At 38.5% G+C, this 12,367-nt stretch overlaps 1 protein-coding gene across 1 annotated transcript in view; it reads right to left on the bottom strand.

The window, feature by feature from the left end:
* HORMAD2 (HORMA domain containing 2) overlaps positions 1-12,367 on the bottom strand; it is a 70,085-nt gene that overhangs the window by 30,417 nt on the left and 27,301 nt on the right. Inside the window, exons 8-10 of the mRNA XM_010828761.1 lie at positions 11,657-11,724; positions 8,580-8,731; positions 8,149-8,402 (exon numbers count right to left, since the gene is read on the bottom strand). Coding sequence (XP_010827063.1) covers positions 8,149-8,402; positions 8,580-8,731; positions 11,657-11,724 — 474 coding nt within the window. The remainder of the gene's footprint in view (positions 1-8,148; positions 8,403-8,579; positions 8,732-11,656; positions 11,725-12,367) is intronic.

Below are 12,367 nucleotides of genomic sequence, written 5' to 3'. Positions count from 1 at the left end.
ACAGCTCCAGTACTTTGGCCACCTCATGCGGAGAGTTGACTCATTGGAAAAGACTCTGATGCTGGGAGGGATTGGGGGCAGGAGGAGAAGGGGACGACAGAGGATGAGATGGCTGGATGGCATCACTGACTCGATGGACGTGAGTCTGGGTGAACTCTGGGAGTTAGTGACGGACAGGGAGGCCTGGCGTGCTGCGATTCATGGGGTCGCAGAGTCGGACACGACTGAGCGACTGAACTGCACTGATTCTTGTGACTATATGTCTTCATTTCTCTTGCATAACTAGGAGTCAGATTGCTGTACCACATAGGAAGCATATATTTAACTTTATAGGAAACTGACAAAATGTTCTCCAAAGTGGTTGTACCATTTAACATACCCACGAGCAAGATATGAGAATTCCAAAAGATCTACATCCTTGACAACACTTGGTATTCTCAATTTTAATTTTAGTCCTTCTAGTGAATGTAGACTAGTATCACATTTCGGTTTTAGATTTGCATTTCCTGTCATGACTAATGACATAAAGTATCTTTTTATGTCTTATTTGGCTATTGGTACATATTTTTTGGTAAAGTGTCTGTTCATATTCTTGGGCATTTTTTTAAAATGGGGTTGGTCTTCTTGAGTTGAAAATAATCTGTATAAATATAATCTGTACATATAAAAATCATATATTCTGAATACAAGTTCTTTGACAGATTTATGTAGCAAGACTATTTTCACTCAGTTTTTAGCTTGCCTTTTCATTTTCTCAACAATATCTTTCTGGAAGGGAAGTTTTAAATTTTGATAAAGCTCAATATATCAATGTTTTTCCTTTTATCGTTAGTGTTTTCAGGGAACTGCTTAAAAACATTTTGTTGGACATTTTGTTTCCTCCTGGAAGTTTTATAGTTTTAGCTCTGACCACCGTGGTATAAAATTAGAAATAAAGAACAGAATAAAATTGGGTAACTCACAAATATGTGAAAATTAAACAACATACTCCTAAATAACCAATAGGTCAAAGAAGAAATCAAAAGAGAAGTCAGAAGATTATTTGAGATGAATAAAAAAGAGGATACACCCTCTTTTTTTTTATTGGGTTGTTTGTTTTTTTGATACTGAGCTTCATGAGCTGTTTGTATATTTTGGAGATAAATCCCTTGTCATTTGCTTCGTTTGCAAATATTTTCTCCCATTCTGCAGACTGTCTTTTCGTCTTGTTTATGGTTTTCTTTGCTGTGCAAAAGCTTTTAAGTCTAATTAGATCCTATTTGTGTACTTTTGTTTTTATTTTCATTACTCTAGGATTTGGGTCAAAAAAGATGTTGCTGTAGAAATCAGAAAGAGAAAAACAAATATATTAATGAATATGTGGAATCTAGAAAAATGGTACAGATAAACCTAGGTGCAGGGCAGGAACAGAGATGCAGATGTAGAGAACAGATGTGTGGCCCTGGGCTGTGGGAAGAGGTGGGATGAACTGGGAGACCGGGATTGATGTATGTGCTCTGCCGTGTGTAAGACAGGAGCTCAGCTCTGTGCTCTGTGGTGACCAAGATGGGTGGAATGTGGGTAGGATGGGAGGAAGGAAAAAAGACAGTATATATATACATATAGCTAATTCACTTTGTCTACAACACTGTAAAGCAACCATGTGCTGTGCTGTGCTTAGTTGCTGAAGATAGAACAAAAATATTGCTAAAGCAGGGCTTAGAGGGAAATTTATAGGTATAAATGCCTCAAAGAACCTAAATTTCCAACTTAAGACACTGGAAAAGTGCAAACTAAACCTGAAAACAAGCAGAAGAAAGGAGATAAAGACTATATTGGAAATTTGTGAAATGGAGAATATAAAAACAAATATAGAGAAAATTGATGAATCCATAAACTGCTTCTTTGAAAGATCAACAATATCAACAAACCTATAGCCAAGAAAATGAGAGAAGACTCAAATTATGGGATTCTCCAGGCAAGAATACTGGAGTGGGTAGCCATTTCTTTCTCCAGGGAATCTTCCTGACCCAGGGATCGAACCTAGGTCTCCTGTATTGCAGGCAGATTCTTTACCATCTGACCCACCAGGGAAGCCACTGAATTAGAACAGCAAAAATTACTACTGACTTTACAAAAATATAGGAAAGCATTATAAAGAGGTACTATATAAATCCCTTGTCATTTGCTGTATATGTCCGTAGAGATAAATGAAATAATAAATTCCTAGAAAGACACAAACTACCAAAACTGGCTCAAGAAGTAATAGAAATCTAAATAGATCTATATAACTGAAGAGACTGAGTTAGTAAGTTTAAAGTTACCCACAAAGAAAAGCCTAGACCCAGATGCCTTACTTTAATTTAAAGAAAAATTGATCCCAACTCTTCACAAATTTTCCCAAACAGTAGAAGATTGCTCCTAACCTAATATTACACTGGTTTTAGAATAATGATAACATTGTATTTCAGGTTATTACAGGCACTTTTTTTAAACCAAACAACACTCTCAGTCTTACTCCTTTAAAAACAACAACAGCAACAAAACTTACTTCTTTTAGGCTAGGCTTTAGTAACAGTAAAATCCAAAGTGTTACTACCTGAGACTATTCACTATGCTTTTCTTCTGCTATTACACACACACACACACACACACACACACACACACACACACACACATATATACACACACCTATATATCAATATGGACTTCCTAGGTGGCTCAGTGGTAAAGAATCCGCCTGCCAATGCAGGAGCTGGTTCGATCCCTAGTTGGGAAGATTCCCTGGAGAAAAAAAATGGCAACCCACTCTACTATTCTTGTCTAGGAAATCCCATGGACAAAAGAGCCTGGCGGGCAACAGTCCATGGGGTCTCAAAAGACTCAGACATGACTTAGAGACTAAACAACAACATCTATCAATATACTCTTTTTTTCTTTATGTAAAAGTGATACATACACAGCTCATCAGAGTGGCTATTCCTACTTACAACAGGAAGGAAATAATTCTCTGATATGTTAAAGAGTGATTCATATATGAAAAAAAGATGACTTATATGACTGATGGGAAAGTCAACCAACTTTCATTCCTTTTCATGGTTAACAGAGGATAACAATTATATTCTGTAATGCAGAACAGAAAAATTAGTTGAAAAAAAATGTCCTATTAGACAAAAAGAAACTTTGTGAAAAGGACTATAGCCCTGTGATAAAGAGAATGATGTGTGGTTTTGAAGTCTGAATATTTTCTGTAGATAATGAGCCTCCTCCAACGTTTTCAATAATCAACTCCATTTCCAAGAATCTAAGATATTCTTGCCAACACTACACTGTATCAGACAAGGCATATATGCTTCATGAGATGTAATGGTATGGAAATCACCAGCCTATACCTCAAAAATCCAAAACTTAAGAGTTCAGTGGGAGAAAATAGGGTTTGGGGTGAAAAGGCTCTTGTTTTAATCCACTGACTAGAATACATAGCAATTCTAAGGAATTTCAGAAAATATCTTTCTAGTCCACACTTAAATGGTACCATTTACTTGGGCACAAATATACTTTACGTTCTAATTTCTCAGAAACAAATCATTTATACTTAAATCCAATGTGTTAGCACAAAAGGTAAGAAATGGCCTTCACACAGGGTAAAAAATGCATTCAGGTAAGCCATATATTGTTATGTGTATTCTTTTGTGGAATTCATCAAGAAGAAAAAGCAACCCCTTCTAAGGGTACAAAGACTCATAAAGAGCTCACAAAATTAGAAAATTACCGCCTGTAGATCCCCACTTAAAAATTGATAAAAATACAAATTCCCAAAGAGCTTTCTTTCTTTTTTTTTTTTTTAAGAGCTTTTTTTTAAAATTATTTATTTCTGGCTGTGCTGGGTCTTCATTGCTGCTGGGGCTTTTCTCACATTGAGGCGAGTGGGGGCTTCTCTCTGGTTGCAGTGCACACACTTCTCATTGCGGTGACTTCTCTTGTCACAGAGCACAGGTTCTAGAGTGGGCTTCAGTGGTTGCAGTATGCGGGCTCAGCAGTTGCATCTCCTGGGCTCTAGGGCATAGGTTCAGTAGTCGTGGCACACGGGCTTAGTTGCTCCACGGCACGTGGAATCTTCCCAGACCAGGGATGGAGCCCGTGTATCCTGCGTTGGCAGGTGGATTCTTTACCACCGAGCCACCAGTGTCAGTCACTCAGTCATGTCTGACTCTTTCAAACCCCATGGACTGTAGCCCACCAGGCTCCTTTGTCCATGAGATTCTCCAGGCAAGACTACTGGAGTGGGTTGGCATTCCCTTCCCAGGAATTGAAGCAGGTCTCCTGCATTGCAGGCAGATTCTTTACCATCTGAGTCACCAGGAAAGCCCCCCAAAAGCTTTAATGGCTTAATAAACTAAGAACATCGGTCTCTACAATTGACATGGTACAACATTAGCTGGCCATCTTTTTATAGCTGTTTGGATGTGTTAGTAATTACTAGAGTCATTTAAGAAGCTTGGGTTAACTACCTGTATTAGAAAGAAGTACTTTTCCCTCAGGATTTAAACTTAGCATAAAATTTTTTAAAAATTCTATATCCACAGGTTATTGTCACCATACAGATGAGTTCTTTAAAGAAGAAGCTTGTCCAAGAGTCTCTCTCTAGGGTACATGACTATTGCTATCTACCCAGCTGACTGCAACAGAGAGAACAGGCCCCACTTCACAGAGTACTGTGAGGTGACAGACACTGTGTTGTGGCCCTTACTACCTAAGGCCTAAAGCTCAAAACAGCCTGCGAGGAAGGAAGACCTGTCCTGAAGATGTGGCCAAAGTAGATGAAATGATAAGGACATATTTAGAATAGGATTTTTCAGACAGTGCTACATAAACCTGTTTTGTCCTGGGATTCCTTGGTCTCTTTACTTGGGTTCTGTGTCCTATTTCTCAAGTAGAGTTTGGTTTTAAGAGTTCTTATCATTTAAGAATTTTTAAATTTCAAGTTTGTCTCTTTTCATCATTTCTGATCCATGACCAAATTATGGTCTGAAGTATTTCAGATACAAAACAGAAATGGTAACCAAAAGGACGTGAGAAGTAAGAAGAAAATAGGAGCTGAACACATTCCTGATCAGGCTGTTTGGTAAAGATTTAATGCAATACAAAGATAAGGAACCTGGAAGGAGGAAGAGCATGTTTGGTTAGAAGTTGAAATTCCATTTGATGGTGAATTTGAAGTATTCACCAATTTGAAGTATAATAAATATGTCTGCATATTGATGGAGAGGTCAGTTTGGAATAGGGAGACAAAACCAAACCAGAGAAACAGAAGAAGACAAAGATGAATGCAAAACATGAGCAAAATAGAAAAACAAAGCCATAGAAGAGATCAGCACAACCAAAAGATGACTTTGAAGAGAGAAGTAAAAAAGTACTGATTTGGGTCAGTATAACCCAAGAAAAACAAATGAGGCACAAATAAATACCAGATATAAAAATAGGGAAATAACTACAGAAGCAGAAGTGATTTTTAAAATTATCAGACCTCCATGAATAATATCATACCAAAACATGAATACTTGAAGACAGGGGAGAAAGGTCAGTTATTTATATTTTTGGTGTGATATTATTCATGGAGGTATCTTGTAATTTTAAAATTCACCTCTGTTTCTGTAGCTATTTCTCCTTGTTAGAGGAAAAATATAGAGTACATCTCTGTAAACTTTAGAGTGGAAAAAATTTTTTAAATAAAAACTGCCAAAGATAGCTGAAAAGACTGATAAGTTAAACTATGCTAAAATTAATATTCTATTCATCACAACACACCATTAAGACAGTAAAAAGGCAATTCATAAAGTTGAAGAGATATTCACAATACATGTATCTGACAAAGGACTTATGTAGAATATATATTCAGAACTCCTACAAATTCATAAGAATGAAAGACAAACCCAACAGAACCCAACAGAAAAATGACAAAAGACTTAAAAAGAAATTTCACAAAAGAGGACATCCAACATGGCCAAGAAACATATGAAAAGGTGCTCATCTTCCTTAGTCATCAGGAAACTGCAAATTAAAACCACAGTGACATACCACTACACACCCACCAGAATGGCTAAAATTAAAAAGATGGAAAATGCCAATGGTTGGTGAGGATGTGGAGCAACCAAAACCTGCTGATGGAAGTGTAAGTTGACACAAGCACTTTGGAAGTTGTTTTGTAGTATCTATTAAAGCCACTCATATCCTGTGACCCAGCAATTCTACTAGCAAATCTACTCCAACCAGAAATGTGTATATTTTACTAAAAAACATGTTCAGAATACTTGAAGAAGTGAAAAAATGTCTCACACTCCATGATTCCACATCTACAAAATAAAAAACAAGAGAAACTAACCTATTCTAATAGAAGCCAGGAGAGAGACTCTAATAGAACAGTGACTGCAAAGCAGGACTGAGTTTTCTCAGAGTGCTGTACTGTTGTGTTTCTTGACCTGGGAGCTGATTTCCATGTGTTTTCAGTAGGGCTGAAATAGGGTGAGGCAAGCAAGACGCCTAGGGAGCTGCACTGAAGGCGGCACTCTCTCCTACCTCCCATCCCAGTCCTTAGGTTCAGTTTGTGAATATTTATTGAGCTGTATCATTATGATATATGGGCTTCCCTGGTGGTACTAGTGGTAAAGAATGTGTCTGCCAATGCAGGAGACACAAAGAAATGCAGGTTTGATCCCTGGGTCGGCAAGATCCCCTGGAGGAGGACATGGCAACCCACTCCAGTATTCTTGCCTGGAGAATCCCATGGACAGAGTAGCCTGGTGGGCTAGAGTCCATGGGGTTGCAAAGAGTCAGATATGACTGAGCATTTGTGCAAGACATATATTATGACGTATGTTGTTTCTGCATGTGTATTATACTTGGGTTTTAAAATGTAAAAGGAGTCTGGTCTACCTGACCCCACAAATAAAAATTAACTCCAAGTAGAATAAAAATTTAACTGTAAAAAAGAAAAACCTTAAACTTTTATAACCAAACAAACGAAAGTATCATAAATGACCTCAGATAAGGAAGGATTTCTTAACATCCAAAAGCACGTTAGAGGAAAAGTTTGACTACGTTAAAATTAAGAACATCTCTTTAGCAAAAAGGAGCTTAAAGAAAGTGAAGAGATAAGCCACAAACCTAAAAAAAATACTGTAACATAAATAATGGAAACAAGTTATTATTTAGGATATATTTTTTAAATCAATGAGGAAAAGATAAATAACCCAATAGAAAAATGCATAAAAGTCTTGAATAGTTACTTTATATACATAAAAAACCCACACCAGCCAATACACATGAAAAGATGCTTAAGCTCATTAATAATCATGGAAATGCAAATCAAAATCAAATCATTTACATCCAGCGGTTAGGCAGAAACCATAAACATGGGTAATACCAAGTGTTGCCCAGGATGGCAAGCACCCCCTCCACTGGTGCCGGAGCACAGACTGGTACAACCATTTTGGAAAACAGTTTGTCACTACCTAAGAAAGCTGAGAATGTGCAAGCCCTAGGACTCTTGGGAACAGTCCTCTGAGACGCTCTTGCATGTGTACAAGGAGGTGTATACATGAATGTTTATAACAATTACAAAGAGAAAGAATGTCTATCAAGAGTACAATATCCTACAGCAGTGAAAACGAATGCACTCTAACTTAGGGTTATCCGTAACACTTGTACCCCGGTCATCAAGAACTTAATTATACTTACAGTGAGTATGAATAAACACTTAGAATATTTTTAAGTGTTTAATATGCTCTTTTAAGATAAAGAAAATCCCAAATTTTCTAAGTTCATGGGTACTTTTTGTAAAAAGAAGTATATTATTGGGTTGGCCAGAGAGTTTGTTTGGGTTTTGCATAAGGTGCTATGGAAAAACCCAAACAAAATCTTTGGCCAACCCAACAGAAGGTCTATCTTTCCCTCCTAGCCATGGACAGTTTCATTTAACAAAGTCTATTTCCTTCTTGAATATAGTGCTTTTTTAGAATAAAGACTTGAGGTCAGGGGCTAGTTTTGTTTTTGTTTTTATACCCAGCACACTCCACTGGACGGTTATACTGTGATACGAGCTGTGCGGGAGCTGAAACACTCAGCTGGGTCTAACCAAAGCAGCAGAGGGGCACTGCGGCTTTGCCTTACCTCAGTGTTGCATTCCTCCTCCTCCTCATCGCAGTCGAGACCCTGATGCGCAATCTCCGTCGTGCCGCTCTCCTGGAAGAGGCTGCTCTCCAGATCAGACACTCTGGTGGCTTCGGTTGTGACTTTTACTTTCATGCTGTGAAAGCCAGTGGAGACCATTCCCACTTGAAGGTTTACAGGCTCTCCTTCGAACAGCAGGAAGTGTGAGCTTACTCCTTCTTTAAAGCCAGGGGGCTGGTAATCATTTGGGGTCACTGCAAAATGGAGAGGGCAGAAAACCAAGAAAACTGTGAGTTTCAGGAGAACAAGTCAGGTTAGTCTTTTATGTGTAACAACAGCCATCTCTTTCAAAGGCTTGCCAAAATCCTTCTGTTTATCCAAAATACTACTTCAGCACTAAAGAGGGGATTTGACTAGAGGTCTGCACCTACCTGCATTGTAGTAATGGAGTGTCATAGTCAGTATAACATCGTTAGGAAGGGGTCCAAGGTTCTGCATCAGCATGTACAGTTTGCGGATCAGCAGAACACTGGCTTTCTTAATATCTTCACTGTTCGTCCCACTTTCGAAGCTTGTGTTACTGCTGTAATCATGTAAGAAAACAGCACACTTTTCAATCACATATAATATTGAAAATGTATTTCAAAAAGAACAAAAATTTTTACTGTATGAGCAGATAAATATAAACTAAACACAGGACACTCTTGAGACTATTTTAGAATGTAAATCAAAGGAGTTATTGCACTTTTTGCAATGTATGTACAAAGGGGTTCTTAAGTAGCAAGTTCCCTTAAGGCATTTTAAATGTGACCTGATTTTTTTTTTATTTGATTTATAAATGACCACATAATTTAATACTGAGAACAATGGACTTGACATTTAATATTGGCTCTGTTGCTACCTAGCTGAATGACTCCGGTCAAGTCACTTAGACACACCAGGTCAGTTAGCTCCTTTGTGAGATAAGCTTACACGTTTCTACACCTCTCCAAATTAAATCGGTCGTCATCTCTGGCCTTTGTACCATCTGGGTATCTCTCAGAGGCATCCCCTTCTCACTCTTGCATGGATTATCACCATGACTGACTATTCTTCCTGTTTTCCTTCTTGTTCACACTGCAAAACATTCTCCACACCACTCTAATACATATTCCTAAAAGGAAAATCCACTCGTGTCACTCAAGTCTTAAGTTTCTTATATTGTATCCATTACTTTTCATTGAAATTCGAGAACAGTGTGTACAATGGCCTTTCACCAGCCACACCCTCACCTCCACCTTCATCTGTAACTAGTCCCCGATTCCTCCTTACTCCCATGCATTGTGTATGCTGTTCACTCTGCTTATACTGAGCTTTCCCACTTGTCTTCCTGACACCCGTGTGTCGTCTCTTCAGGAAGTCTTCTCTGGTCATGCCTACACCTCACCCCTGTGCCCTCTAGACTGAGTGGCTGCATTTTTCATCTCCACAGTACTAAGTTTGGTGCCCAACCCCAGTAAGTACTCAATAAACATTTGTTGTATTGAGTGAATGAGCAAATTGGGCTAAATTACCTTCCAACTCTAAACATTTTTTATTTCTCTCCAAAAATTTCCCCCCGATTAGTCTCACATTTGAGTAGTTTCCAGGAAGGACTATGACTACAATATATTTGTACAATGCCTTTCACGTAGTAAGTACGCAATACTGAAAAATAATCCTTAGTAACTGAACTACTAGAGGTAGTATGAATTCATAAAACAAACATTATTAAGTAAACACATTTGCTCCTTTTTCAGTTCTGAACAACTTAAAGTTTTGTCTGCCAGGATCTAGTCAGTTTGAAGTAAGTAACCAGAGGGAAGGGTGATAGCCATGAAGTTCATGGGATCCTCCAGTATACATCATAGTCATGAAATTGTTTCATGTAAAATCATACTCAAGACTTCCTTGTACTGTTTTTTAAAAGGAAAATCATCTTTACTATGTAAGAGGTGATAAGGTAATTTTGTATTAAGTCACCCGAGCAAAGGCCCAGCTTTGGTCTAGTATGCATTACCTTCTTTTCCTGAGTAGCAGAAAGATTTGGCCATTTCTGTTATACTGCTCACCTCTAGATATATGTGCCTTCACGACAAAAGAGATTAATCTAGTTGTCAGTGGCACTTAGATTTGAATTTTAGAGAGCAAAAGGCAGCTGTTTTATGTAAGAGTATATATATGAAAAGCTCTGAACACTCTGTAAAGTATTATACAGATGTTAGCTAATGATGTTTAGTACCTTAATTCTTATTCCTAGAACCTACTTCCTCTTCACATCCTAGTGCTGTCTGGAAATTTTACAAGGGAGAGGATTATAAGGGTATGAATCTTGGAGAGAAATTGTAAAACTTGTAGTAAGTGATGAGACAGAGCTCATCGTATGGAAAATTGAGAATAAGGCCATATTTCTCTTCAGTCATTCCTTTCAGAGAGACTCATGCCTCTGAGGTGGAGCTCTCTGCCAGCCAGGGCTTTTCTCCATCCTCCACCTGCCCCACTTCTATTCCATCTCATTAGGAATACTCAGCTCTATCTGAATCCAAAAGCTGGGAGGGGAATGAAACATCTCTGTGTACTGAGGACCTTCTGAAGCAACTGTCCTTGTCCTTGCTATTTAATCCACTAGTACACCTAAAACTTAAAATTTTAGACTTGATAGGAAAATGCAGTGCTTTCCAGTCTTTTCCATACAAGGATACAATATAGACGGTTGTATTCGTATGACATACGGGGGTAAGCAGATGAGAATATTTGTGTCTACAGGTAAAAAGAGCAGGGGCTTCGCCTATCCCAGTCCCCATCTGGCTGTTCTGAGGGTAGAAAGGATTGCTTTCTTGGCATAGCAGTTCAGAAGCTTTGGGTTAGTGGTTAGATAGAGCCTCACAGAGTTCTTCAATCAACACCACATGCACAGCCCCATCAATGTTATTTCTACTGCTGGGCTACCCAGCAGCCACCGTAAAGACCACCACCATCACCACCGCGACCACTAGGTACCATTTACTGTGTGCTTCTTACCTGCCAGGAACTGGTAAAGCTTTACCCATGCATTATAATTTAACAATCACAGCACCCATATGAAGTAGATATTATTAATTCCACTGTGCAGATGAGAATGCTAACATCTGGGGAGGCTGAATATTCTGTACAAAATTATATGACCAGAAATGTCAGAGCTGGGGATCCAAGCTAGATCTTTCTGCCTTAAGAATTAGGACTCTTGACCACTAAACTTAACTGCCTTTCGACCTACCAGTATCACCTACAAGGAGAAGAGGGAAAGAAGCAAAGGAAGCCTCTTCTCCCACCACCTTCATCCATGGATTTCAGAAATTTAAACAATTATTACATTCCCTTTTTATAATAGCAAGTTTTTTGTAAGATTATTGGGGAAGTTACAAGAAAGTGTAAGGCCTATCTCTGGCCTCAAGAGGTATATGTTTACCTCAATCCTATGTATTTCTTATATTTATTAAACAGATTCTACCTGTCAAAATCCATAGTGGCTCCTTCTTTTGTGTATTTGAATTTGAACTGGTATATCTCAGTCACTTTCTAGAAATATCAAAGGGAAGAAAGAAAGAAATTGCTTTCAGAAAATCTCTGCATTTTCTTATCTAGTAACAGGTGCTACTTATCAGGTGTTACAGGTGTCTTCTTATCTGGTAACAGTATACACCTTCACTGCTTCCCTTCTATACCTCCTACATACTTGTTTGTTTTACAGCATGACATTATTCAGGAGTGATATCTCCAGATAAAAAGATAACAGTTTTTCTCCTCCAAGCTAAAAATGACTTAGATGGCATAGTCTATTGTTACTGCTTTAAAGCTGGAGAAACTAAAGTCCAGAGTCAAGTGTCTGACCTGGCTTTGGTCAGTAACAGTGGAACCAGCTAAGAAACCATTCATTCATGGAACAGACATTTATTGAATGTCTACTTTGGGTCAGGCACTGGAGTCACTGTGGTGAACGTGACAGAAAAGGTCCCTGTTTTTCCGGAGTACACAGACTGTGGGAGAAATGGCCAGTAAATAAGTAAACAAACAACAATTTCAGGTAGTAATAAGTGCTGTAGACAATATGAAGCACAGCCTGTGACAGACGACGGAAGGGCGAGGTGCTGACTGGGTTGGGAAGGGCCAAGGAAGCCCTCGCTAATGAGGTGATGTTTGAGCTGAGCCTCCTTGACAAGGG

This window comes from Bison bison, unplaced genomic scaffold (genome assembly GCF_000754665.1).
Source record: "Bison bison bison isolate TAMUID 2011002044 unplaced genomic scaffold, Bison_UMD1.0 scf7180017864495, whole genome shotgun sequence".
NCBI classification, from domain to species: domain Eukaryota; kingdom Metazoa; phylum Chordata; class Mammalia; order Artiodactyla; family Bovidae; genus Bison; species Bison bison.
This window is presented reverse-complemented; position numbering and strand designations above follow the sequence as displayed.